The 26,901-nt window shown below is 61.7% G+C and overlaps 5 protein-coding genes across 7 annotated transcripts; 3 read left to right on the top strand and 2 right to left on the bottom strand.

Moving 5' to 3' along the window:
• Window positions 1-1,842: 1,842 nt before the first annotated feature.
• On the bottom strand, window positions 1,843-4,667 carry LOC132005341 (calcium-binding protein 4-like). Its single transcript, XM_059382390.1, has 6 exons — window positions 4,296-4,667; window positions 3,966-3,996; window positions 3,739-3,882; window positions 2,545-2,654; window positions 2,043-2,190; window positions 1,843-1,931 (listed from the first exon to the last, which is right to left on the bottom strand). Exons 1-6 carry the CDS (start codon window positions 4,665-4,667, stop codon window positions 1,903-1,905), a joined length of 834 nt encoding a protein of 277 aa, XP_059238373.1. The 3' UTR covers window positions 1,843-1,902.
• An 852-nt stretch (window positions 4,668-5,519) lies between these two features.
• On the top strand, window positions 5,520-8,601 carry GPR152 (G protein-coupled receptor 152). The gene is made up of 3 exons (XM_059386922.1): window positions 5,520-5,632; window positions 6,581-7,997; window positions 8,286-8,601. The coding sequence occupies exons 1-3, from the start codon at window positions 5,520-5,522 to the stop codon at window positions 8,454-8,456; spliced, it is 1,701 nt and encodes a 566-aa protein (XP_059242905.1). The 3' UTR covers window positions 8,457-8,601.
• Window positions 8,602-12,791: 4,190 nt separating this feature from the next.
• On the top strand, window positions 12,792-17,977 carry CORO1B (coronin 1B). The gene is made up of 11 exons (XM_059399909.1): window positions 12,792-12,900; window positions 13,648-13,850; window positions 14,079-14,201; window positions 14,318-14,447; window positions 14,587-14,768; window positions 14,874-14,993; window positions 15,636-15,740; window positions 15,822-15,967; window positions 16,210-16,267; window positions 17,109-17,387; window positions 17,516-17,977. Exons 2-11 carry the CDS (start codon window positions 13,650-13,652, stop codon window positions 17,639-17,641), a joined length of 1,470 nt encoding a protein of 489 aa, XP_059255892.1. The 5' UTR covers window positions 12,792-12,900; window positions 13,648-13,649; the 3' UTR covers window positions 17,642-17,977.
• A 384-nt stretch (window positions 17,978-18,361) lies between these two features.
• PTPRCAP (protein tyrosine phosphatase receptor type C associated protein) lies at window positions 18,362-20,483 on the top strand. The gene is made up of 2 exons (XM_059399954.1): window positions 18,362-18,475; window positions 19,662-20,483. The coding sequence occupies exons 1-2, from the start codon at window positions 18,473-18,475 to the stop codon at window positions 20,280-20,282; spliced, it is 624 nt and encodes a 207-aa protein (XP_059255937.1). The 5' UTR covers window positions 18,362-18,472; the 3' UTR covers window positions 20,283-20,483.
• RPS6KB2 (ribosomal protein S6 kinase B2) lies at window positions 19,198-26,190 on the bottom strand. 3 transcript variants are annotated; one of them, XM_059399941.1, is made up of 15 exons: window positions 26,051-26,190; window positions 25,665-25,705; window positions 25,448-25,571; window positions 25,099-25,167; window positions 24,453-24,600; window positions 23,354-23,411; window positions 23,151-23,251; window positions 22,936-23,026; window positions 22,761-22,851; window positions 22,535-22,642; window positions 21,896-21,958; window positions 21,677-21,754; window positions 21,479-21,586; window positions 21,276-21,388; window positions 19,198-19,470 (listed from the first exon to the last, which is right to left on the bottom strand). In XM_059399941.1, exons 1-15 carry the CDS (start codon window positions 26,120-26,122, stop codon window positions 19,458-19,460), a joined length of 1,278 nt encoding a protein of 425 aa, XP_059255924.1. In that variant the 5' UTR covers window positions 26,123-26,190; the 3' UTR covers window positions 19,198-19,457. The 3 variants fall into 3 exon arrangements, with proteins under 3 accessions (XP_059255924.1, XP_059255904.1, XP_059255915.1); XM_059399921.1 differs by lacking the exon at window positions 19,198-19,470 and adding an exon at window positions 20,601-21,019; XM_059399932.1 differs by lacking the exon at window positions 19,198-19,470 and adding an exon at window positions 20,601-21,019 and having other exon boundaries at window positions 25,448-25,568; window positions 26,051-26,189.
• Window positions 26,191-26,901: the final 711 nt, after the last annotated feature.

Genomic DNA, 26,901 nt, shown 5'->3' on the forward strand with positions numbered 1-26,901 from the left:
GATGTGGGGCTTGATCCCAGGACCCTGGGATCATGACCTGAGCTGAAGGCAGAGTCTTTAACCCACTGAGCCACCCAGGCACCCCAGAATTCTTGTTTTTAAAGGATTATTTCTGCCTTCTGTTTTTCTTTGTTTTGTTTTGTGTTTTAACATAGGCTCCATGCCCAGCTTGAACTTGAACTCGGGGCTTGAATTTGTGACCCTGAGATCACAACTTGAGCTGAGATCAAGAGTTGGATGCTTGGGTGGCTCAGTGGGTTAAAACCTGTGCCTTCGGGTCATGGTCCCGGGGTCATGGGATCGAGTCCCGCATCGGGCTCTCTGCTCAGCTGGCAGCCTGCTCCCTGTCCGCCCCCCTGCCCCCAGCCTTCCTCTCTGCCTACTTGTGATCTCTGTCTGTCAAGTAAATAAATAAATAATAAAATCTTTAAACAAAAAAAAAAAAAAAAGAAAGAAAGAAAAAACATTCTATCTGTATTTCTATACATTAATGATTCCCTTTTAATGGTTAACAAATTCTAAACTGATCGGTGAATCTCTCCTCCTCTAGGAAAGATGAGAAAAAAGATATCAGCATGTTTAAAGTAGCCCCCCATCTTCCATTTTATTTTGTCTATTATTTTAGTCCCTCCTTTATTTTTAAAATCCCCCAAATGAACTTTTTTTTTTTTTATAGTTAATGCTTCTTTAAATCCACCATTGTGTTTACTGATCGCTTTCCTGACCATGATTTAGTACATACTTTGCCTTTGTTCAGGTCTGAATTTCCCTCTTACTGAAGCCAACCCTTCCACAAGAGCACATGGCTGGGAAACTCTTCCCAACGTTTATTTCCTGAAAAAAGTTGATGTTTCACCTTCCTTCTTGAATAACGATTCAGTGAGGGATAGGCTTCTTGGCCAGCAATCATTTCTTCTCCGCCTGACGACCAGCTCATCTCATTGTCTTCTGGCATTTACCGCTGCCAATGAAAAGTCTTTGCAGAGCCGAATCGCTCTTCCTCAGGGAGCCATCGGACTTTTGTCTTGAGATGAGTTGTTCACAGGGTTCTCCTTTTGTGACAGGGTTGTTAAGCCCATTGTGTCCTGGGTTGAAGCGTCCCCTTCCAGTAGCTTCTCCCTATCTGTTCAGCTCTCCTGCCTAATGTGCAAGCCTGCATTTCAGGTTCCTTAGAGTAGCTTTTTTCCCTCGAGGCCCTGGACATCTGTACCCTTGCCACCTCCTCAGGCCGGCAGGTGGAAATATATTTGACCCTCTCTTCAAGAACAGGGTAGCTCTTTGCGACCCTGAAAGGTAGTCAGGCTCACGTTCTGTTCCTTTGTCTCTCTCTTACAGATCTTCTGTCACTCATGTGTCAGAGCCGGGGCTCCAGAACTTCTCTCTATGCTGAGGCCCCCATGGTGTCCCCACTCTCCCACCACCCAGCTTTGAGTTCTTGCCTTGTCTTTAATACCTGGGGTCACCCCTGGCTTTCTTCAAGTTAAGCTTTTTTTTTTTTTTTTTTTTTTTTTTTAACATTTTTACGCAGTAGTGGGAGGCAGGCTGTCACCCTCCCAATTCACCACGCTACCAGAATCCTGCCAACGCTGTCCGCCTGTCTTTGAACGCTGAAGTGCCCAGGAGCTTGTTACCTCCCAGGTTCTGGAGAGATCCAAAATCTTGCTCATACTGGAGAATGAGAGGCAGCTGGGGGCAGGTTTCCTCCCGGCAGCTGGGCGGGGAGGCAGGTGAGGATACAGGTGGGCAGGCGACCGCACAAGCACCAGCCAGATGTTGTCAAGGTTCCGAAGCAGCCTGGGAGCCGCTGGGTCTCTTCCTTTCTGGGGCCTCATGAGGAGGGTGTATAGCGTGAACCCTGCTGGCCTGGGGCCCGAGGGGCAACGCGTTCTCCCTGCTAGAGCCTCAGTGGGTGAGAAGCATCATCACAAACTCTGGAGGAAACAAGGAGCTGGGCTTGGGCCAGTTCGGGTCAGGGATCCCAGAACACACTGGGCTCCTCCTGGGCGCTGGAAGGGTGGGGGCGGGATGGGCAGGAGACTCACCGTCAAAGTCTACGGTGCCATCCCCGTTGAGGTCCACTTCTCGGAGCATCTCATCCAGCTCAGAACCCACCAGCGGCTCCCCCAGCAAAGCTGGTGCCGCCTGTCGCAGCTCTGCCACGGTGATCCGTCCATCCCTGTCCCTGTCAAACTAGGATTCCAGCAGGGCTCAGCCCCTCCCACCCAAAGCTGGCTCTGCCTGAACCCATCTCTATCTTGCCACATCCTGGGCCTGGATGCCCCCACCTGCACCCATCCAAACCCTCCACCTCTTCCCAAGCTGGGACAGCAGGCCCCCTGCTCCAGGAAGTCTCCCTGGGCGGATCCCCCAGCTGAGAGTGAGCTGGACCTTCTCCAACCCCTCCCTGGCCCTAGGCCCCCTATCTGCAGGGCCGTGGGCCTCCAGGGGCTGAACCCCACCCCCAGTCTCTCTGGCCCGGATGGGAGGCCAGCAGGTCTGCTGTCCAGTCACCCAACCAGCACCCAACTCGACCACACTCCACACCTCTCGGAAGGCGATGCGCAGCTCCCGCACCCCCAGCATGTGCGCCGTCTCCTCCCTCAGCTTTGGGCTCATCAGTTCCACAAATTCCTCGAAGTCCACGCGGCCACCCACTGTGGACCCAGGCAGAGCGTCACGGTGGAAAGGGCCGGGCCCCAGAAGGGACGTTGCAAGCATCACAGGTGCCAGCCTCTCCCCAGCTCTGCATCTGGGAAGAAGTCCTCAGCATCCAAGCCCTTGGGGGTGGAGGGGAGAGGAGGCGGGAGCCCTGCTCTCCACGGGGACTACAGGGCGAGATGCTCGGGTGCTCTCAGTGAAGCACGTAAGTGTGGGGGAAGGAGCCCAAGGTTCGGACCCAGGCAGCTCCAGGTTCAAACTCGCCTCGACTGCCAAAGCGGCATGGCCTTGGGGGACTCATGAACCCTCTTTCCTCCTCCAGGGGCAAGGATGAGAGGACCCACTCTTGGGTGCTTTTGGGGTGGCAGGGCATGGCTCTGACATGCTGGAACCCCATGGGCAGCAATAAATGCACCTTAAGAAGTGTGCCCAGGCGGTCTCTTGATTCTAAGCACCATCCACTGTAAAAAGCACCAATGGGCAAATAACAGCTTTGGGGGAAAGAAAAGAAGCACAACACTGAATGTGTTCGCATTAACCGTAAGTCACATCCCATTTTGGAAACCATAGAAAAACCAAATGCAGGTGTCCTGGAATGAAGGGAATCTGATATTTGACAAATCAGCTAATGATAATCACCAGTGCCCCGTCTATTTGGTACTTAATCGCAAAGAAAGGCCAGCGTTCGGTCGCAGTAGGCCTCACTGAACCTCGGAGGCTCTTTTCAGGGACCTCAGGAGGGTCAGAGAGACACAGAGAAGAAAGCCAGCTGGGAACATTTTATCACTAGTATCACAGAGACAGAGGGGGTCCTTAGCCAAGCCCCAAGGGTCTCTTGGATCACGGGTGACTTTCATGACCCCTGCACCTAACAAGGCTAATGTCAGATGGTCAGAAGGCCCTAGAAACTGCCACCCACTCCCACCATCACCCCTGCAGACTCCCAGAGCCACCTCCCGCCACCTTCTCGCCATCCCCCAAGCCATGAAATTCAGAGAGAACCAGGGCTGCCCAGCCTGAGCACAAAGTTAGGTGACTCCCACCCACCCTGCCCTGGGACAGTGGGGGTCAGTCACTGACTCCTCATCTTGACGTGCTGGGAGACCTCGATGAGCTCCATCTCGGTGGGCATGTAGCCCAGCGTCCTCATGCAGTCGCCCAGTTCCCGGTAGCCGATGTAGCCGTCATGGTCAGTGTCAAACTCCTCAAAGGCGGCCTGCAGCTCTGCAGGGAAGGGAGGTCAGGCCCAGGCAGCCCGGGTCAGGGACCCCTCCCACCCGCCTCTGCCAACAGCCAGGCTCACTCACCATCCAGCTCCTCGGGGCCCAGCTCACGGTCCTGCAGAAGCATAGTCCGCCATGTCCCTGGGGCCCATCCTTCCTCCTCCAGCCCTGGGCCACGATGGCCTGGGCAGGGCCAGTCCCACAAGGGCAGGAGAAGGCATCTGACTCCCATGGGCCCCTGGAGAAGACATGACCACCCCCCTTCCTACTCCTGGGGCCCAGAGCTCTCATAGAATCCTGGGTCTGGAGCAGAGGTGGCCGGAGGCCCGAGTACCAGGAGCAGGGCAGGCCGAGTCCAAGGGCACAAGTGTGATCCCTGCCCCACCCCCACCCCCAGTCCAGGCCCCACCTGACCTTCCCGAAGATGCGGTTGAGCAAGGGTCCGTATGTCTTCTGAGCAGCATCGTGCTGAGGGCCAGAGCGATGCCGGTGGGACTGGCGACGGGACGCTGGCCCTGGGGTCGCAGGACCTGTCCCCTCCTGTCCTCCAGTCCCAGAGGGGTTCCTGCTGCTCCCTGGGGCCTCAGGTCCCGGAAGAGGGGTCTGCTCCTGAGAGCTGCCAGCACCCTTCTGGGACCCTCGGAGCCCCCTCTCCTTCTTGCTCCTCTTCCTGGTCAAGGGGAGGCCCTCAGCACTAGTCCTGGAAGCCACGACCCCCGCAGGAGGCTTCTGCGGGCTGGGGGCCGGGTCTGGGCCATGCAGCCCCCTCACCTGCTCTGCGGCCATGTGGGGAGGGACGACGGGCTCAGAGACGCAAGACCAGGGAGCACCCCTGGTTCTCAGGAACCATAAAGCTGCTTATGCACCCCTACCATGAGAACTGATGGCCGATGGCCCGATGGCTGGGGATGGAGACTTGAAGGGGATTAGGGTAAGTGAGGCAGGCAGCCCAGGCCCTAATCCGAACCCTCTGCCTGGGGGCAGAGCCACATGGGTGAAGAGAACTGTCCCCAGCCACAGGGGTGCCAGGACACAAGGCTACAAGGAGCTTAGGACTCTTGCTCCGCCCCCCACGAGCTGGGAGGCCCAGCAAGTTCACCTCTCTGTCGCCTTGTCTATGAAACAGGAGCGGGGGAGGTTGGGGGGGGGGGCATATCGCTGAAGAGGCAGGGACTCTCTGTCCTTGACTCCAGTCCCCAAATCCAGTTGTGTGACATGGGCAGGACTTAGCTAAGAGAGGACAAGGGAAGTCCCGTCAGGAGGCAGACAGTGGGCAAAAGCTGGGAGAAGGGAGAGACCAGGATGAGTCGCCCACTGCAGCCCCCTGTGGGCGGGACATTGTGGCCAGAGCAGAGGGTGTCTGAAATGGCAGAAGGGAGGCCCAATCCCAGAGGCCTTGAATGCCAGAGTGAGGACATGGAGGGGATGTCAGAAGAGGTGGACCCTAGAGGCGGGGGGAACCCAGAGCCTGCTCAGAGGCAGCTCGGATGCAGCCGGGCCCAGGGTGAGGAGGTTTTAGCCCTCTGGCTCTGTCAGGGATGGGGTGGCCTGGCTGGTCACTTGGCCCTGCTAGGCCGGGGTTAGGGTTTCCCGGCGAGCAGCCCCATGAATGATTGATGTCTTCTCAGCTTGGGTTTCATGCCGGCCGCCTTAGCGCCGCCGGGCGCCATGCAGCAGGCCCTGCTGGCGTGGGGCCCCGCGGATGGCTGGACCCCTGGGCAGGCAGGCACGCCCCAGACTGCACCTCACAGGTAAGCCAGGCCTCACCTGTGGGGGCTCGGGGCAGCTCAGGGCTATGATCCAGCAGAGGCTGGAGCTGGCAGAGCAGGGTCTGCCTGAGGAAGAGGCTTAGTGGGGAGGAGAGCCCCGGGCTACAGGCAGACGGGCCGGAGTGGTGGGCACAGGCAGGAGCCGGACTTTGGGGGCTGTCTACACACTCCCTTGACTCAGCCCTCAGCACCTTCTCCACCCTCAGAGGGAAAGTCCCTCCACCCATAAGGTCTGTGAGGAAGGTGGAGGCTGGGTGGGAGAGGCAGCAGGCCTCCAGGGTCCCAGTCACTCTATCCTCATCACGCCGCTCAGCCCCGACCCCTTCTGTCTGGTGGCCTCAGAGGACTACCTTCTGCCTGAGCTGTGAGAATGAGGACAGGCCCCCAGAGGGAGGTCGAGGGTGATGAAGAGGGTCGAGCTGCTTCCGGGACGGCTGTCCTGGCCTGAGCCGCAGACCCCACCTGAGTTCAGGCACTGCACATGCTTCGGGGAGGGTCTCCTCTGGCCCAGGATCCTGGGACTCCTACGGGCCCATGGGGTCCTGGCTCCCCCCACCACCACCCCCCGTCTGGGGATCTTAAAGCACTCGAATGCCAGGATACCAGATGGGAAAGGGCCTGCGGCGATCTGACCAAGCAGTTTGCACAAAGTGTCCTCCCTGGAGCCCCAGGGGTGCTCCCCTTCCTTTAATCTGAGCACTCCCTTCTCGTTCATGTGGGAGCTCTGCTGTGCTATTTTATTTGAAGAAAACATTCACAGCTTTAAAAATATGTTTGAAAGCCAACTCTATCGGGGGCACTGGGATTCCGAGTGGCAGAATGGTTAGGTGTGAGTTTCAGGCCTGGAGCCTCTGTCCTGCCTCTGACCTTGGGCAAGTCACCGATCCTCTGAACCTTCCTTCCCTCTCCTGTAAAATGGATTGTCTGAAGACTAGGTGGCGTCGTCTACTTAAAGGCCCCGGCCGAGGCTAACCACCCAAAAGGCGGTGATGATGGCTCAGAGAAGGACAGTGACTTGCCTGGAGATACACAGCACCCTCTCTCTCATACTCAGTCCCTCATGATTCCACTGATCCATCAGGCGCCCACCCTGTGGACAGCACACAGGGGACCTCGGACGGACACCGCAATGGAAGCCGACCCGGGTGCCGCCGGCCTCAGGCCCCGCACAGAGCCAGACGATGAAGACTACTATCCCCAGGGTGTCTGGGACACGGTCTTCCTGGTGGCCCTGCTGCTCCTGGGGCTGCCGGCCAATGGGCTCATGGCGTGGCTGGCTGGCTCGCAGGCCCGGCAGGGAGCGGGCAGGCGGCTTGCCCTGCTCCTGCTCAGCCTGGCCCTCTCGGATTTTCTGTTCCTGGCGGCGGCGGCCTTCCAGATCCTGGAGATCCAGCGGGGAGGACACTGGCCGCTGGGGACGGCGGCCTGCCGCTTCTACTACTTCCTGTGGGGTGTGTCCTACTCCTCCGGCCTCTTCCTGCTGGCGGCGCTTAGCGTGGACCGCTGCCTGCTGGCGCTGTGCCCGCGCTGGTACCCGGGGCACCGCCCAGCCCGCCTGCCCCTCTGGGTCTGCGCCGGCGTCTGGGTGCTGGCCACGCTCTTCAGTGTGCCCTGGCTGGTCTTCCCGGAGGCCGCCGACTGGTGGTACGACCTGGTCATCTGCCTGGACTTTTGGGACAGCGAGGAGCTGCCCCTGCGGATGCTCGAGATCTTGGGGGGCTTCCTGCCTTTCCTCCTGCTGCTCGTCTGCCACGTGCTCACCCAGGCCGCCACCGCCAGCAAGACCTGCTGCCGCCGGCCGAGGCCCGCGGCCTCCCGTGGCTTTGCCCGCGTGGCCCAGACCGTCCTGTCCGCCTACGTGGTCTTGCGGCTGCCCTACCACCTGGCGCAGCTGCTGTACCTGGCCTTCCTGTGGGACGTCTACCCCGGCTACCTGCTCTGGGAGGCCCTGGTCTACTCCGACTACCTGACCCTGCTCAACAGCTGCCTCAGTCCCTTCCTCTGCCTCCTGGCCAGTGCCGACCTGCGCGCCCTGCTGCGCGCTGTGCTCTCCTCCTTCGCGGCGGCTCTCTGTGAAGAATGGCCCGGCAGCTTCACGCCGGCCGAGCCACAGACCCAAGTGGATTCTGGGGGCCACACTTCGCCAGGGCCCATGGCCCAGCCACAGTTGGATTCTGTGGCCCCTCCACAGTTGGATTCTGTGGCCGCCCCACAGGCGGACCCCACAGCCCAGCCACAGTTGGATTCTGTGGCCGCCCCACGGGCAGACCCCACAGCCCAGCCACAGCTGGATTCTGTGGCCGCCCCACGGGTGGACCCCACAGCCCAGCCACAGTTGGATTCTGTGGCTCCTCCACAACTGGATTCTGTGGCACCTCCACAGGTGGACCCCACAACCCAGCCACAGTTGGAACCTGTGGCCCCCCAACAGGCGGACCCCACAGCCCAGCCACAATTGGAGACTGCGGCCCCCCCACAGGCAGACTCCTCTGCCCAGCCACAGTTGGAGCCTGTGGCCCCCCCACAGTCAGATTTTGTGGTCCAGCCTCAGCTGAACTCCTCAGCTCAGCCCCAGGTGAACCATGAGGCCCAGCCCCATTTGGACGTCGTGGTTCAGGCACAAGAGAGCCCTAAGGCCCAGACCCCCGGACCCCCTTCTGGTTCAGCCCCCAGGCCCCATGATGAAGCTTCCTCTGCTCCCTCCACAGATCCCACCCCAGAAGCCCCCGAGAACCCAGCTGTGCCTGCTGCCTGTGAGGGAGAAAGCCCCAGCAGTGTCCCCCCAGAGGAGACAGGCCCCACGTGAGGGTCCTGGAAAGCCCAGGCCCATCAGGGCAGGGGAAGAACCTGAGGGGGACAAACGAAGCAGCCAGTCAGAGCAGAGGGGAGCCATGGAGGACGTCACTGTGGAAAACCCCACCCAGTCCCCGGGGCCTGGCAGGAGGACCTTGGGGAAGTGAAAAATGAAGCACCCAAATGTCCCAGGCAGTTTGTCGCAAACGTCTTGTCCCCACTCAGGTCCCACTTATCCCCTTCACCCAGTGGCCCAGCAGTCGGAGCCGGTGGTCTCCGGGGGGGGGGGGGGGGGCTCTGTCCCCGACAGCCCAGACCCCCCGGACCGGCTCCCCCAGCCTCAGTCCTGCAGGAGACCGCCAGCAGGGGCGACCTCCCCGCGCATGCGCCGGCCTCCCTTTGCTCCTTCTCTCCCTCTGCTCCTCCCTCTCTGACCCTGTAACAGTGGGGCCCGCGGACGCCAAGGGAGGAAGTCCCTGCAGACAGGGAGGGCATTCAAGAGCCTGCAGGACCCTGGGGCCTAGGAGCCCAGGCAGGCTGGCCGGGCCCCTTGCCCACAACAGGTGGTGAGACCTTCGGCGGTCTTCCCTCAGCAAGGCAGTGGGAGCGGAGGCCAGAGCTACCAAGCCCGGATTCCACTCAGGCTCCCGTGACTCTGGCTAAGCCGCTTTACCCTCTCAGCTTCTGCCGCATCCGCCAGGTGCAGGGGTTAAGTCAGAAAGTGTGGGGGGCGCTCAGCTAGAGCCTGGCACACAGTGGGGCCTCGGGAATCAGAAGTCCTACCCTCACGGCTGTCTAGAAAGGTCCCTTGCAGGGGCTGGAGTCAGATGGGAGGAGATGCCTCCTGGCCTGGCCCCTGGGAGCTTTGAGACAGATCAGCTGTGCCTGTGACCAGTTCTGGGCCTCAGCCTCCCCCGGGGAGCCTGAGACAGCACGAAGCCAACTCTGCGCCTCTCATGGCTGCAGAGGACTTCAGCGTCTGCGCCCTCCACTCAAGGGCGCGACTAGTGTCCACCCAACCCAGCCACCTGCCACCCAGTCTACAGAGTGTCCTGGTCCCGCCACCAGCTGAGCCCCTTCTTTGCCCTCAACCCACAGGCTGGGGGTGGTGGGGGGCGGTGGGGGACAGCCAAAGAGAGAGCTCTGGGGGGGGACCAGCGGCTCCAGAAAGGGTACGGGCCCCCAGGAGGTCGAGCCCCCTCTTCCCTCTCAAGCTGCAGACACTGCAAGAAAAAGGAGGAAGCGTTGAAGTTCTCATTTCTGTACCCCCCTTCCCTTTCACACCGGCGCTCTCTTCTGGCTGCCCCCTTCACCCAGCTTTCCCTCCCCGCACTGTGCTCCAGAACCATGAGTCCTTCCCCCTTTTAACTGACCCCAACACCCGCCCCCTTCCATCCTTTGAGCTGCCCTGACCGCTGGTGTAGACGACAGATGTTTCTGTGCAGCCCTTCCAGGTCTGCCTCTGTCTGAAAAAGGCAGCAGGCAGGGCGCGGGGCCTGGAGAGCTGCAGGGAGATCTGGATCCGGGTTGCTCGGCACCTCAGCGTTCTCCTGAGCTAGAACGGGGCGGTGGTGTTCCCCTTTCGTTCCCCTTTCGAGGGCTGGGCCCGGGGATGGAAGCAGGCTCAACAGTGGCAATGCTGGGGCGCCCCTAATTCTAGCATTTCCTGCCGACGGGAATGTGGACACTGAGGCTGCGGGAGAGAGATTTCTGAATGGGCACAAATTTGTTGAATTCATTCATTTATTGAGCACTTGCTAGGTGACCTTCTGGCCAGCCCTCCATTCTAGGGACACATGGCCACATGGAGTGGGGGGCATGACCTCGGGTGCCCCTTGAATCTTTTGAATCCCAGCTCCACCATTCACCAGCTGTGGGATCTTCAGCAAGGCCCTTGGCTTCTTTGAGACTCAGTTTCCTCATCTGTAAAATGGGGATCAGATCAAGGGTCCCCATTCCTTAGGAGTGTTCATCTCTATGAAGTATTTGGATCCTTGCCTGGCAAAGAGTAAGTGCTGAATAATTTGTTAGCCACTAATGTAATTATACCTATGGGCATCCCCAAGACTCACCCAGGCCTAGGACTGACAGTCACCCAAGGACCAGAGCCCACATGGCTCTTGACTAGGCATTGTCTCCTCCATTGTACTGCTTTCCACTTCTTCGAGAAATGTACCACCCCACTGGGTGCATAGCCCCTGGAGCTAGGGTCTGGACTGGAGTCCTTCTCGGGGCGCTCTGCAGTGCCCTTCCCCTTTTCCCCCAGAGAGCAGTCCCAAAGCTTTTCCAACAGGACATGCAGAGCAGGCACGAAACCCCCAGTGCCTGCCACCTGCCTTCACCTCTGGTCCCCATTTCAAACCCAGCCTTTGGGAGAGTGGGGAAGCCCCACCTCCAAGGTCCCAAGGGCAAATCTCCTCCATAAGGGGAATTGCTATCCAGGAGAAAGAGCGGTGTTATGAAGGGTTTTGTGGGATGAAGAGGAGTTCTACTGGTGACCCCCAGAAGAGGGTTTTGTGTTAGAGGAATATGGACACCCAAGGCCAGAGAGGGTGAAGGCAGGGCTCCTCCGTGACATTCTATAGTCCATCTACCTCACCCCTAACACCCTGGGGAGGGGGGCTCCTGCTGCCCTCTAGGAGACACGCCCCTTCTCCAGCTGAGAGGTGCATTTATTCTGCGTTGTGAATATGAACATTTTCAATTCTACATTCAGGACTGCTGTTCATTCATTCATTCATTCAGCGTACAGGACTTGACCCCACGCGGTGCGCTAGGTCTCCTTCTGGGTGCTGGGGATACAGTGGGAACAAGGACAAAGTGCTACCCTCAGTTTGCTGACGTTCTAGTGGGGCAGGGCAGACAAAAAGCAAATACACAAATAATTACATAGGAGAACCTCAGACAGGGATTAAGGAGGAGGCAGGAGGAACAAGTACGGGTCAGAGAGTGACCAGCAAGGGGTGGTCTGAGACCTGCAGAAAGTGAGAGATGGAGCCTTTTCACAGTCTGGGGGGAGAGTTTCCAGACGGACAGAACAGGATGTACCCAGGCCCTGGTGTGGGAAAGAAGGGGGTTTGTTTCAGGAGGATCAGTGTCACTGGGCCACGTGCCAGGAGAGGACAGAGGAAGGTAATGTATGGGGGGCCGGGGGCACAAGGACTAAAGTTATTTCAAGTGTGACAGTGAGGAGTGTGGAGAGAGTCTAGTTTGGGCTTTAAACAACTCCTGGCTGTTGCCTGGAGGGCACATTGGAGAAACAGGCTTAGTAGCTGCATTCCCTTTTCCAAAGCACCCTCATTCCTGTCCTTTTTTGGAAGGGTCAGCCTGTCCCGGGGTGTGTGGAACAGAGGGAAAAGCAAGGACTTTGGAGCCAAACAGATGGGGACTAAATCTTGGTAGGGTGACCTGGGACAGGCTCCCCTCCCCTCTGAGCTGTTTCCTCATCAGGGAGTGGGAAGGGGTTAAGAGGGTGTAAGTCCCAGCCTGTGTGAGACACGGGGGCCTCCTGCAGCCCCAGACAAGTCTCCTGCTGGCTTTGCTCTTCCTTCCTCTTCCCATCCACCTCTCTTTTTCAGGGAAAGGGACCCTGACCATCACACGGAAGATGAGGGAGGGGGCCCCGTCCGCTAGGGAAACCCGCCCCAGGCAGAGGTGACAGTTTGTGCCTGTTGGACTTACAGAGACACTTAAGTTCCCCCGGAGGTGAGACAGGGACAGGGATGGGTAGATCTGAGGAGGCCAGTTTGGACTCCTGTCCCAGGAGCTAGCTAAGAGGGGTCATCTGCGGACAGACCACTAGCCTGGGATCTGGTAGGGGCATGTTCCCATTTCTATTTTTAATAAGGAGGCTCAGCAGGCCCCAGAGGTGTTCACCGAAAAAAGTGGGTTGGCTGGGGCCTTCCACGCGCCCCTCCAAACACCGCTGCTGTATTTACATTGTTCATCACGAGCGTGTAATTTTGTAACCTTTAAAAAGAGGCACGTGAATATATCGACTGTCAGACCGGATACTGTATATCGGAGCCGGGGGTGGACTGGGGCACCTGGATGTCTGCGCTGGGCTCTGTCCAATCCTGACAATCCCGAGGGCACGGCCAGAGGAGCAGGACCGGAAAGGCGCCCCCCCAACCCGCACCCACGGCCCCTCCGACCCCCAACCCTATCTCCGCCCCTTCGCCCGGGAGGGACCGGGAGCCCGAAGGGCGGGGCTCGCCCAGGCACCGCCCCTGCGCTCCCCTAGCTCCAGCGATCCGGGCCTCCGGGGCCCGCTCGCAGTCTCCCGCCCCGCCCCTGCGCGCGTGACCTCGGCCCCGCCCCCGCGAGCCCCCGCCCCGCCCCGCCCCCCCGCCCCCCGTCCCCGGCTCCTCTGTCACTTCCTGATTCCCGCTTCCTGCTTCCCAGAGGCCGGGATCCGGAGCCGCCCGAGGCCGGTGCCGCAGCCCCCGGCGTCCCCGGTGAGCGCGGCGGGCCGGAGCTGGGAGCGCGAGCGCGGGACCAGGCGGGGCTGCGGGGCGAAGCCGCGAGAGGCTGGGGTGGGGGGTCGCGAGTCCGAGGAGCCCTTACCCTCCGTGGCGCTCCACCCTCAGCCCCAACTCCCTGTGGCCGCCCAGCGTTTCCCCCTCTAGGTTCACCTTGGATCCCGCTCCGAGGACGCCCTAGGATGCTCTGCGGGCCAGGAGCGGCATCCTGATCCCCCGCCCAGTCCCTGCCAGGCCCCCTGGGCCGGCCTGGGGCTCCCTGCAGCTCCCTGCACATTTCTGCAGCCACTGCACATTCCCCCGGGCTCAGAACTCGGGCCTAGCGCGGCTCCACACGGGAGACCTTTCCCCATCACCCAGCTTCCAAATCCTGGGCAGGAAGGAGCTCGTTTGGAACTGACTCGGACCCACAGAGGAGCTAAGCTTGCCCTGCCTTCCGCACCTCCCACCTCCCCCACACATACCAGAGCCGGGGAGGCGCCTGGCTAGGGTCCTGGAAAGCCCCTCTGGACTCAACAGTGTGGGCCTTGGGTCAGTTCGCTGCCCCCCCCCCCCCCTCGATGCCCCCTTGATGGGTGGCAGGGTCTGCACCTGTGACCGCGTTCTGTAACTGTGGAAACTGAAAGCCAAGACCCGGTGGAGTCCTCCCCACCTCCCTTGCCCTGGGAGGGTTGAGGGCTGTTGGGATGGGTGAGGGCTGATGGAAGCCTCCCTGCCCTGCAGACATGTCCTTCCGCAAAGTGGTCAGACAGAGCAAATTCCGGCATGTGTTTGGACAACCAGTCAAGAATGACCAGTGCTATGAAGATATTCGAGTGTCCCGTGTCACCTGGGACAGCACCTTCTGCGCCGTCAATCCCAAATTCCTGGCTGTGATCGTGGAGGCCAGCGGCGGGGGTGCCTTCCTGGTGCTCCCCCTGAGCAAGGTGGGCTCTGTGAGGGCTGGGGTGAGGACTGGAGACGGGCCACACCTGCCAGACCTCACTTTCCGTAACTCGCCCATCCCTACTCCACTGTGGACAGGTGTCATGATGCAGATTTATTGCCTAAAAGAGGTGTTAGCCCGGATGGAGAGAGGTTTACTACCACAGAGTCAGGGTCAGAGGCAACAAACATTTCCTTCTCCCCCTTGACTGCCCCTCTCGTGCCCGCAGACGGGCCGCATTGACAAGGCCTACCCGACGGTGTGTGGACACACTGGACCCGTCCTGGACATCGATTGGTGTCCCCACAACGACGAAGTCATTGCCAGTGGCTCAGAGGACTGTACAGTCATGGTGAGGCACGGGGCTGTGGTTGGGCCCGGGTCACAGGTGTGGCTCGAGGCTGCCAGCAGCCGGGGCCAAGCAGAGGCCTCAACTGGCTTCTCCCCCGCAACCCCCACGCCCCGCAGGTGTGGCAGATCCCGGAAAACGGGCTCACCGCCCCGCTCACAGAGCCAGTGGTGCTGCTGGAGGGACACACCAAGCGAGTGGGCATTGTCACCTGGCACCCGACGGCCCGCAATGTGCTGCTCAGCGCAGGTCCGCACCGCCCGCCCCGCCCCCTCTGCGCAGCTCCAGAACCTACACCTTCTCCCAGGCCCACCGGACAGGGGGCCGGGTGTGGCGCCTGGAGGGTGGTCCGAGCCCGCCCAGTGCCCTGATGGCCCCTGCCCGGCAGGCTGTGACAACGTGGTGCTCATCTGGAACGTGGGCACGGCGGAGGAGCTGTACCGCCTGGACAGTCTGCACCCCGACCTCATCTACAACGTCAGCTGGAACCGGAACGGCAGCCTCTTCTGCTCCGCCTGCAAAGACAAGAGCGTGCGCGTCATCGACCCCCGCCGGGGCACCCTGGTGGCGGTGCGCAGCCCCGGACGCCTGGGGGGCGGCAGCGGACAGGCCAGGGGGCTCTGTTGGCTGCCGCACTGACCACTCTGCATCCCCCCCCGCTCCTGTCCCGGATAGGAGAGGGAGAAGGCTCACGAAGGGGCCCGTCCCATGCGGGCCATCTTCCTGGCGGATGGCAAGGTGTTCACCACGGGCTTCAGCCGCATGAGCGAGCGGCAGCTGGCGCTGTGGGACCCGGTGAGTAGCCACGGGCAGCCTGAGGGTCAGGCTTGGTTGAGACTTGGACCCCCACCTGGGCAAGAACGTAGGAGTCACCCTGGAGAGGTGTGTGGGTCCGCGGTGCTCAGCCTGGCACCTGAGGCTCTCGGGACCTGGAACCCTGCCAGCCTCTTCTGTGTGCCCCTCGCCCTCCAGCCTCCCCTGCTGCCTCGCATCCTCCAGGCCCTCGCCAGCACTGTTCTTGCCAGTTGAAAGCCCTTCCCTCCTTGGCTTGCCTGTTCCCATCTGGTGGCCCTTTGGGGCCCAGTGCAGAGGCCCTCCCCTCCAGGAGGCCTCCCAGCCCTTCTCCTGAAGTGTTCTGTCCCACAGCCCTGCGCTGCTGTGTACTGGCCTCCGTGGGTCCCTCTGAGACAGGGTAGTGCTGCCTGGCACCCCCCTGCTCGCACATGGTAGGGACTAGAGGCCTGGAGTGGCCCAGGAAAGTGGGATCCTAGGAGTGGAAGGAATCCAGGAGGGTGGGAGAAAACCCATCTGGCATTGGTGGGGGCCATGCCAGCTGGCGTGGGAGGTGGCCTGGGGCCAGCCCTGATGGGCCTGGATGGTGAGGAGAGGGAAAGAAGATTCCAGCCTGGCCTCACTGCCCACCACCCCATGTGGCAGGAAAACCTTGAGGAACCCATGGCCCTACAGGAACTGGACTCGAGCAACGGGGCGCTGCTGCCCTTTTACGACCCAGACACCAACGTGGTCTACGTCTGCGGCAAGGTGGGGCCAGGCAGGGCAGATGGGCAGGGGGGAAGCAGGCAGCCCGCTTGGGTGCTGACCCCTGCCGCCTCCCCTCCGCAGGGCGACTCCAGCATCCGGTACTTCGAGATCACAGATGAGCCCCCTTATATCCACTTCCTGAACACTTTCACTAGCAAGGAGCCCCAGAGGGGCATGGGCAGCATGCCTAAGAGGGGCCTGGAGGTCAGCAAGTGCGAGATCGCCCGGTAAGAGGGGCCTCCCACGTGGCCGGCTGCACAGGGCTGAGTCGTCCCCCATCAGCCGTGGCTGGCCTGGGTGAGCAGTCAGATCTTGGGAGGCTGCTGAAGAGCAGGAATCGGCCGGCAGCAGGGCCAGGGTCAAGGTCAGACTATGGAGGCCTTGGGATGGGGCTCAGAAGTGGAGAGTGCAGGGGAGCCCTCGAGGGGCAGGTACCACCCACGGTTCCTCCCTCCCTTCCCTTTCCCAGGTTCTACAAACTGCACGAGCGCAAGTGTGAGCCCATCGTCATGACTGTGCCAAGAAAGGTGAGGCCACCTGGTGCCCTGCCCACCCACTCCCTTCCCCAGCAGACGGGCCACACGGTGGGGACCGGGCTGAGGCCTGTGAATGGGACGTGGTTGAGTGTGGATGTGGTCAGTGGGCTGGACGGATACCAGCACGCCTTTGGGTCACTGCCAGGCATAGGGCTGTGCCAGGCGTAGGGCTGTACCAGGCGTGGGACAAGGAGTGAGACACTCTGGAAGAGCCGCGGGAGGCGGACAAGTGCTGGGCAGGCCTGGAGGGCTCCCTATGGCCAGAAAGGCAGGACCCGACAACATGGCTGTGGGGGTGGCCCTCCAGCGGTGGGTCTAAGCCAGGCAAACGGCACTGAGGGAAGAGTGGACAGAGGGACGAGAGCCTGGCTGCTGCGGAGACTCCCACGAAGAAGGGAGCAGCCCACATGTGGCCGAGCCTCCGATGCCCAGCCTTGAACCCTGGAGGAGCCTCATTCTTCGGCCGGTGCTCACCGAGTGAACCTTCCAGCATGCCACGCGCCTCCCAGAGAGGAGAGCTGTGAATGAGGCTGGCGGGGTTTACCATCTGTGGGACACAGGGCTTCCAGAATCCCATGAAGCCACGTGGTTGACCCCTGCTTAGGAGTGTGGGGAAGGTTTCTGAGAGAGTTGGCCTCGCCCCGAAGGGAAGTGAAACGAGAGATTTGTGCTTTACAGAGGCCACGGGGGCCAGGGCGTGGGAGGCTGGGTTGACAGGGCGCAGGCCTGGAGGCCGAGAGCGATAAGAAGGTGGCTACCCAGGGTCCAGACAAGATGACCCTACCACGGGGCACCCCCGGCTGATCCGGACCTCCCCCGCCCCCCCGCCCAGTCGGACCTCTTCCAGGACGATCTGTACCCTGACACAGCCGGGCCTGAGGCGGCCCTAGAGGCAGAGGAGTGGGTGAGCGGGCAGGATGCCAACCCCATCCTCATCTCCCTGCGGGAGGCCTATGTGCCCAGCAAGCAGCGGGACCTGAAGGTCAGCAGGCGCAACGTGTTATCCGATAGCCGGCCTTCCGCGGCTCCCAGCTCGGCCCGCCCGGGGGCCACCGGCTCTGCTGCGTCCGTCCATACGACCGTCTCCAGCGGCAGCCTTGCCGGAGCCATGGTACGTGCCCCCCGGGGCCCTGGTCTGCGGGTGTGTGTGCCTGAACCCTTCCTGGGCCAGGGCCTCTGTTGACCGGGGGAGGGCCGCAGCTGCGTACCCCCTGACTCCTGCTCCCGCTGGCCCTGCAGGAGGCTGGGAAGCTGGAGGAGGTGATGCAGGAGCTGCGGGCACTGCGGGCGCTGGTCAAGGAACAGGGGGAGCGCATCGGTCGCCTGGAGGAGCAGCTGGGTCGCATGGAGAACGGGGACGCATAGGACCACAGGCCCGGGGGTGCCGCGCCCCTCACTTCTTCCTCCTCCGTGCCCTCCTCACCCAGCCTCTGCTGGCAAGTCACACCACTAGCTGGCTGCCCCCTGCCCCCTGCCCGGGGCCTCTGGGCCAGGTTCAGGGACAGTCCACACTGACCCATCCTGTGGGCCTGGGCCAGAGCCACCGCCTGGCTCTTGTCATTGTCACTGTGGAGGATTTTTGTATCAAGGCAAGCTTATACTCTGAGGGACCATCTCCCCCCCACTCCCTGCTCTCTTCCTGGAGGACATGGGAGGGACAAGCTCTATATTTTCATTCCAAATAAAATTCTCTTTCTAAAAGCCAGGTTTGCCCTTTGCAAAGGGTCGGGTTGGGAAAGGAAGTCTAGAACACTGGGGCGATGAGGGCAGCCCACAGGGATCACAGATGAGAGAAAGGGCTGGGGGCCACGGGCTTCCCCCCCACCAAGTTATTGCTTCCCTGAATTCTGCCAGCTAGAGGAACTGTGGCCCCAGACGTGTGGATGCTCAGGACTGCAGGGGCTATGAACTGGTGCCTGGGGCCTCCCAAAGGAGGCCCGGCCAGAGGCTTCACAGCCCTGGCCTCATCCAGTGAGAGATCTGTGAGGCTCTAGCGTGGGTTAGCGGGTTAGGGTGGTCCCGAGAGGCCCGCGGCCCCCAGCGGGGGCCTATGGCAGAGAGGGCTGGGTGGGGTACGTGGGCAGGAAGCGGAAGCGCCCAGGGAGCCCCAGCTGCAGCTGAGCACGCCAGAGCTCACTTCCACTCAACGCGGCCAGAGCTGGTGGCAGGCGCCCAGGCACCGAGGCCGGCGGACTGATGGTGAGCACAGGAGCCTGCTGGGTCCTGCGGTGGGGGCCCCAGGAGGTCAGAGAATGTCTGGGCCCTGGGCGCTAAGGAGGGATCCCCGCACTGGGGCCCAAGAGCAGAAGCAGTCAGTCAAGGGCAGAGATGGGAGACCCAGGGCAAGCATGGGGCAGAAGCTGGGCCTTCCTCTCACCTTGCCTCAGAGGCGGGCCCCCCTGGGACTCAGGGTGTGCCCCCAGCACCCCTCTCCAGGCGTGGCCCCGCTTCAGGAACCTCTGATAGACCCTCTCACCTGTTCTGCTGGTGAGCTGGGACCTGGGCACAGAACCTACCTGCATCCCTGAAGCCTGAGCGAACAGAGCCAGGGGAGAAGGGGAGGCTTGCCCGAATCTCGGCCCCCCTCCCCCGCCACCTCCCACCTGCCTTGTTCCGACCGCAGGCTTCCTCTGGTAGCGGCACCCGCCTCCCCCAGCCCCAGGCCCTGCAAGCCTGAGGCCCCCAGGGACCGGAGTTGAACGGAAATGCTGCAGCTGGGGCGGCCCGGGGGTGGGAGAGGAGGAGGGGCTTCAGGGACCCCCCACCCCCCCGGACCTGACCAAGTGGAGGGTAATCAGTTGTCTGAGTCGGCCCCTCCATTCCCATGCCTCAGGAAGAGCAGATTCCCTCCCTCCCTCCCTCTGCATCAAGCGCCCGCGCAAGCGTCAGTCTTGACACGTCTGACCAGTGTTTGCTGAGCACCTACTGTGTGTGCCAGAAATGGTAGTGCTTAAGCCTGAAAGATGGCTGTGCCCTTGCCGCTTCTCTGCTGGGGCAGATGAGGCAGGCTGTGTGAGGAGTACCAGGGTGAGGAAAGCAGAGCCAGGCTGGGCCCGGCTGCAGAGGGGCGAGGCCGGGCAGTACTTCAGGCCAAGGTGAGCCGGCAGCAGTGTGGCTCTCGGGGGATGGAGCATCCTGGGTGGAGGGAACAGCCGGCACGCGGGCCCCCGGCGGCACCGGCTCATGGAACGCACCTGGGGTGGCAAAGGCGGGAGTCAGAGGCTCCGGAGCCACAGCTCAAAGGACCAGGGCCTTGTAGACCCAGTAAGAACGTGGGCCCTTCTGCTCACTGGTCCCCATTTTGCCCAAGAGGCAGCTGAGGACCCAGTCACACGGCCTGACCACCCCCAGCCCCGGTGACACGCCCCCGCCTGTCTCCCCACAGGACCTGCCCTGTGCCCTAGGGCTCGGGACACTGCTGGCCCTGCCGGGGGTCCTGGGCTCGGGCGGCAGTGCCGAGGACAGTGAGGGTTCCAACTCCGTCACTGTCGTCGTGCTGCTGCTGCTGCTCCTGCTGTTGGCCACCGGCCTGGCGCTGGCCTGGTGCCGCCTCAGCCGGGACTCGGGGGGCTACTACCACCCGGCCCGCCTGAGCGCCGCGCTGTGGGGCCGCACCCGCCGCCTCCTCTGGGCCAGCCCGCCAGGCCGCTGGCTCCGGGCTCGGGCCGAGCTGGAGTCGCCCGACGAGGACCCTGAGCAGCCGCAGGACACGCAGGATGTGGAAGAGGACTACCACCTGGCCGGCGGCCTGGAGGAGGCAGAGTCCCTGGAGGAGGAGCAGCAGGCAGGAGAGGGGCCCGGCCCCCAGCAGGCCCCGGAGCCAGCTGACGAAGCACGCGACAATAACATCGAAGCGGGCCTGGGCCTCAGATCCCAGGGGCCGGCGGGCTCAGGGGGCAGCGCTGAGGCCCTGCTGAGCGACCTGCACGCCTTTGCCGGCAGCGCGGCCTGGGACGACAGCGCCGAAGCGGCGGGGGGCCAGGGCCTCCATGTCACCGCTCTGTAAGAGCCAAAGGGCTGGTCCACCCCTGTCACTGTATCTCTGTGTCCCGAGCTGTCCCGGACCCAGCATCACCCACACCCCCTCCCCGTGAAGAGTCTCAAACGATCGCTCCCCCAGCAGTTCTGTCCCCAAAGCTCTGCGGCTCTGTCCCCACCAGGAAGGGACACTGGGCAGCCATCTGAAATAAAACCCCTCCAGCCCCGACGCTCTGTGGTCCTGTAGTGACCCTCCCCGTCTCTGAGCAGGGGCTCCTCCTGATACAAGCCGCCCGCCCGCAATCCTGCCCCCAGAAGTCCAAGGAAGAGCCAGGTCAGTGCCAGGTCAGTGCCATGATTCACTATTTTAATTCTTCAAGGGCACAGCTCAACTGCAGGCCAGTTGGGCGGCAAGGCCACTCCCCTGACAGCCAGAGCCTGTGGCCCTTTGTGGGCTTGGTTCGGGGGGACAGCCACCCCCAGCAGAGACACGCTCTCACACACACTCACTCCTGTACCCCTAGACCCATCTCCAGGTCTCTCGAACTGGCCCAGGGTCCCTCCTGCCCTCAGAGTCCCCCATCCTCTCAGCGTCCCGGGCGCCCACGGCCCCTCTTAGACTTCTTGGTCCCTGAGGGGGGTCGGATGGGGAGGGGAGCAGAGCTCGAGGGTGGCGGTGGTGGGAGAGGGGCGAGAGAGGGCTCCGTGGGCTCCAGTGGGCCAGAGCTGGGCCGGAATCCCTCAAAGGGCGAGAACTTCAGGGGGCTGCGGGGAAAACCAAGGCTGAGTCAGCCTGGACCGCCCCTGGGCTCAGAGGGCCGACACTGCCCAGCCCGCCCCACCTAGGCACAGAGGCTGCAAGGTCAAGTGCCCAGCCAAGCAGCCCCTGCCACAAGGGGTCCCCGGGGTGGGTGGGAAAACACAGACGAGCACCAAGAGGCAGCCCTAGGGTGGGCAGCAGAGCCAAGCCCGAAGCGGCCTCCCACCCCAGCGGCACACTCTCCCCTGTGCTCTGCGGTACCTGACTGGGGTCCGGGGGCTGCTGTTGAGGCGCCTGGGGGAGCGCAGCTTAGGCTGAAAGCAGAAGCCCTCCTTGATGCTGTCCAGGACGGAGGGGGCCACATATGTGAAGCCCTGTGGGGACGGATGGCACTCAGTGTCCGCCACTCCTTCACCACAATCCTGCCCAGGCCCCCGTAACCCTCAGGCCACCCAGGACCTCACCAAGAAAGCCTGGTTGGCGCTCTCGCTGAGGGCCGTGTCGTCGGGACTGTCCACTGGCGTCTGCCGCGTGAAGTGGGTGTCGAACTGGCTCACGTCCTCCTCTGACTGCTGTGGGCAGACCCGGGCGGCAAGGAGGGATCAGGCGGCATCCGAGATGGGTCCTCCACCTGCCCCCGGACCAGCGGGTCCTCCACTTACCAGAGACGGCCTGATAGGAGGGTCGACGCGGCAAGCCAGGAGGTCGTCCCAGTTAATTTGCCGGAAGAAAGGGTGCCTCTGTGGGTACAGGGCCCCCAAGTACCCCGTCATTTCCACCTCCTTGGCTCACAGAGAAACTCCCTGTACCCTAAGGCCTTGCCTGCCTCCTGGCGCCTTTGGGGGCTCCGCCCTGCCCCCTCCTGGGGCTCCCAGACCCACCTGCACATCAGCAGCGTCCCCGGGGCCACCCCCAATCCGCTGGCTGGGATTCCGTTTCAGAAACTGCAGGGCAAGGGCAGAGGGTGAGGCTCTAGGGGAGAGAACTGACTGTGTGTTCCTCCAGGTTCCTCGGGGCGGGCTGGGTGAGGAAAGGTGAGGGGTGTGTGTGTGTGTGTGTGTGTGTGCGCGCGCGCGCTGGGGGGAGGGCCTCCGGAGTGTGGTCCCCACCTACGGACAACCTTAGGCCTTCCAAGGTTTGGTGTGAGGGGCCCTTCCGCATGAAGCATTCACAAAGGCACCCGGTCACAGGCATCACTCCAGGGCCCTGCCGTGGGGTCCGATCTCTGAGCCTGGCCGCCCACTTTTACCCCCAGTGAATGCCTTCTCAATGGGAGAACAACTAGCTCACCGTGAGTGAACGTTCGGCTGATTAGGACCCAGGACTAGGGATCTGTGCAACAAGGTCAGCAGCTGGTGTGCAACAGAGTGAGCGCCCCAGCTCGGCACTGTGGACCCCAAAGCCAGGGCGCCTTCATCCCCAAGGCATACTGCGCCGGCAGGGAGCCCAGAGAAACTCAGGATTCCAGGCGGGGCCTAAAAGACACTGGGGCCTAGGGACCACGGACAGAGGGAACGCACCTTTTTGACAAGGTCCCGGGCATCCGGGGTGAGGTAGGGGGGCAGCGCCAGCTTCCCTTTGATGATCTTGTCCATCGTCTTCTTCCGGTTCTCTGCCGTGAAGGGAGGCTGGAGAAGGCAGGGGGTGGGAGGAGACTTGCGGGCCTCCCCCCGGCCCTGGTCCAGCCCCGGGAGGGGGACCCCCTCCCACCACCCTCCCCCACCACCCCAAGGAGGCTGGACTTGCCGAGCCGGTGAGCATGTCATACATCAGGGCGCCCAGGCTCCACCAGTCCACCGCCCGGTTGTGGCCACTGCGCACCAGAATCTCAGGGGCCCTGGGGGCCAGGGGAAACCATCGGTCGGGCTGGGCCCTTCCCGCCAGTCGTCCCAGTCCCTGGTCCCAGCCAGCTGCCGCTTACATGTACTCAATGGTGCCACAGAAAGTGTGGGTGACCGCATCCTCGTGGATTGACTCCTTGCAGAGTCCGAAGTCCGTCAGTTTGATGTGGCCTGAGGAGGATATTGGAGTGGGGGGTGGTCAGGGCCCACCACGTGGTGCTCCTCAGCCCTCCCGGCAGGTTCCCACCCGGCAGGTGCAGGTGCACGGGCGGGGGAGGGGCACATGCATGCGCACCCTGGCTGTTGAGCATGATGTTCTCGGGTTTGAGGTCCCGGTAGATGATGCCTTGGGAGTGCAGGTGGCCCAGGGCCAGTGTGATCTCCGCCAAGTAGAAACTGCAGAGACAGGACAGGGTGAAGGCAAGGGCAGTGTGGGGCTGTGCTCGGGGTGAAGGGAATCCCTGCAGCCCCTCCAGAGAGGCAGGTAGTACCACCTACCAGGCTGTGTCTTCCAGGAAGATGCCCTCTCGCTCCAGATGCGTGAAGAGCTCACCGCCTGTGACACAAACACGTCAGCAGCTGTGTGCTGGGAACCAGCACCTTTGCTCTCGGAGTCTCGGTTTCTTCTTGGGGAGAGTGGGACTCAGAATTCCGGCCCTACCTGCCTCACAGAGTTGCCGTGGGGACTCAATTCAATTCAGCAAACATCTACCGACGCCTACTCGGTGTCTGGCCCTGTGCTGGGCGAAGCTGGGGACACAGAGATGAAGAGACCCAGCCACTGCCCTCAGGATGCTCAGTCTAATGGGGAGACAGACATGCACACAGGTGCTCTAATAGGCCAGACCAAGGCAAGGGCTCCAAGAGCTTAGTGCAAAAAATCTCACAGAGGAGGCAAAATGACTCCCAACGTGAGGGGACGCAGCCCGCGGTAACAGTGAGAATCGAGGGGGGCACTGCGAGGGACATGGGGACTGGAGCTCACAGGGCTCATCTGTGCAGATAGGACCTGGTGGGAAGCGGGCCCCCACCGCTTCATGGCCAACAGGGGGCAGCAGGCCAAGGAGGCCAGGCTTCATCGGGGCAGTTACAAGGAGCCGTAGGATTGTGAGTCGGAGCGCCGGGGACAATTCCCGTGCTGAGACGACGGCCCTGAGAGTTCATGGAAGAAAGTGAGCTGAAGGCCTCAGGCCCAGTGAGGAAACCTGACCCGTGCCCTCCCCTCAGGAGAGTGCAGAGGATGGAGGACACTGCCGAGAATGAACCAGCGGGATCTGGGACCCGACTCGACACGGGGCACGCAGGAGAGAGGAACAGGCCGTGAACGGGTAGTGGAAATGGACAAAACAAGCCACTGGATTTCCGTACAAACTCCCGCCGTTCCCGTCCACCCCCAATACAGGTGAGGGACACAATAGGTGCTGGACAGACGTTTGCTGAATGAATGAATGAAGGCACGGATAGACACATGGATGGATGGGTATGGGGGCCCCCTAGCCATTCTACACACCACATCTCTCCGGGCTTCCCCCAGAGCTCCCAGTGCTTCCTGGCTGGTTCCCTGGCCCTGGTTCCCTGGCTGGGCCCCCGCTCATACCACTGAGGCACTCGAGGATGAGGTAGAGTTTGCCACCAGTCTGGAAGGCATAGGCCAGTTCCACAATGAAGGGGTGCTTCACTGACTCTAGAATGTTCCGTTCAGCCCGCGTGTGTGCTGTGTCCTTGGCGTTGCGCACAATTTTGGCCTGAAGAGGCGGGGATCAATCAGCAAATGGGCACCTTGGGCTCCTTTAGTCCCTCCTGCCACTACCCTTCTGCCACCGTTTATCACTCCATTGTCTCTCTCCGCAATCCTGCTGCCAGTGGTCATCCCTCTCAAGGACCGACTTATCCTCTCGAGGTACCTCTCCACCTGGCAGTAATGACATTTCGGGCAGGTAATTCTTTGCCGTGGGTGCTGTCTCGTACACTGCAGGATGTTGAACAGCCGCCCTGGCCTCTACCCACTGGATGCCAGTAGCGCCCTATTTATTTAGTTGTGACTCAGAAACATAGAGGCAAAATTGCCCACGGCTGGGAATTACTGCAAAACAACATAACCACAACTGACAATAAACCAGCCAATGCCCAAGCCAGGGGCCAGGTCCTCCACCGCGTTCACTACCGTCTTCCGGAAGCCTGAAGTCGTGCCTGGAGAACGGCGGCCACCAAGCAAGGATGTGTTGGCTGAACACATGACTCACCTTCCTCAGGACTTTCATGGCATATATTTTGCCCGAGTTGGTGCCTTGCACCTTTCGCACTTGGAACACCTGTAGGGCAGGGGAGACAGGATCAACCTCCCTCTCCACATCCTTCCTTCAAAAAGCTCCACCCTGAAGCTCTGGCACTGAGACCCAGAGGCCGAGGCCCGCCCAAGGGTGAGGCAGTAAAGACCTCGTCTGATTCTGAGAGGCTCTGTCTTTCCCTCCTTTACGTTTTTACCGCAGTGTTCTATGGAGGCTCGGCTGATTTATAAGCCAAATTCGTTTTGAGACCCTTTGCTGCTGCAAGACGGGGGCAGGGAGACCAGGGAGGACCGAGGGCCAGTACCTTGCCATAGCCCCCCTTGCCCAGCACACGCAGCAGCTCGAAGCAGTGGGGCCCGATGCGCTCAGGGCCCAGGTTCACACTGGTCTCGGTCAGCTCCACCTCCTCACAGCGTCCCACAGGCCTACTGACACAAGAGTTAAAGGGGGCAAGGCTCCAGGACTCCCCGTGTCTCCCTCCCCAGCCCATACCCTCCTCCCCCAACACAACCCTCACTCACTCCAGGCCAGCCGCCCTCGACTCGGCAAGGGGACACACGTCCTGTGAGAAACCGAGGGGTAAGAGCCAAGGAAGGCGCCGCGATCCGCCCCCCCCCCCCCGCCCAACCCCGCCTCAAGCTGGACTCGTTGGCCCAGGAGAGGAGGGGTCAGGAATGGGAACTGGCGGGCGATGGGCCAGCACTGGGGAGGAGAGGCCGAGAGCAGAAAAGGGAGAACCAGGGTAGGGGCTGGTGCCTGGAAGACAGGTCGGGGTGAGGGAGGGCGGGTCAGAGCTTAACAGGGGCCGGGATCTGAGACGCTCCGGCTGGGGGAAGCCAGGGCGATTCCACCGCCTGGAGGATGGGATCGGCTCCGGGATCGAGCCGCGCCCGAGAGGACCACTCACCGAGGGGCTCGACTCTGGCTCACCCTCGCTGCCTTCCTCCGTCTCCAGGTCCAGGTCAAACACGGCCGCCATAGCGGCGCGGCCCGGCGGGCCCCTCGGCCAGTGCTCCGCCGCGCTCAGACTGACAGCCCGGGGGGCGGGGTGTGGGGAAGTTGTATGTTATCACTCCGCGACCGGGACCGCGGCCGCGCGCGCCGATGACGCAGGAGCCCGCCCACCCGGGCTGACCGATTAGTAGGGTGGGGCGGAAAGATGGCGCCTGGCGCAAGGCCTCTCGGGAATTGTAGTTGCACAGTGCCGGGTTGCCGAAGCTGGTTTGACCGGACCCTCACTCTTCCCGGCACTGCTTCCCGGAAGCGGCACGGGACAAGGGCGGCCTGGAAGGCGTTCATCTTGGTTCTGGGGAGAGTTTGAGTTTGGATGCGACAGAAACACATGCAGATATGGGTGTAAACTTTATCCCCACCCCTGTTAAAGCCGTGCACCAGCTGGGTGGCTGGGTTCTGGCTGGGTGGCGAAAAGCGGGTCACGTCTCTCTGTTCGCCCCCGAGAGACGACTGCATCAGTCTTCCTAATGTGACACCTGTCTCAAGGACCCTGTATCAGAGCATTTACTGGGTGATTGCTCAGGTCACGGCTGGGCTTTGTTGCCAGGTTCTCGGTTCTCACTGACCCACCTGTAAATATGGGTTTGTGCTGGAGTTTGCTACGTTGCCAGTTTAAGTACATTTAGTCATCTTGCTACCTGGTACAGAATAGGCACTTAATAAAACTTTGTTAAGATCATAAATAAGTGAATACACCAAACCTGGCCTGTGACTTAAGATATGAGCATGGATTCTCTTTGAATG

This window comes from Mustela nigripes, chromosome 1 (assembly GCF_022355385.1).
Source record: "Mustela nigripes isolate SB6536 chromosome 1, MUSNIG.SB6536, whole genome shotgun sequence".
Classification (NCBI taxonomy): domain Eukaryota; kingdom Metazoa; phylum Chordata; class Mammalia; order Carnivora; family Mustelidae; genus Mustela; species Mustela nigripes.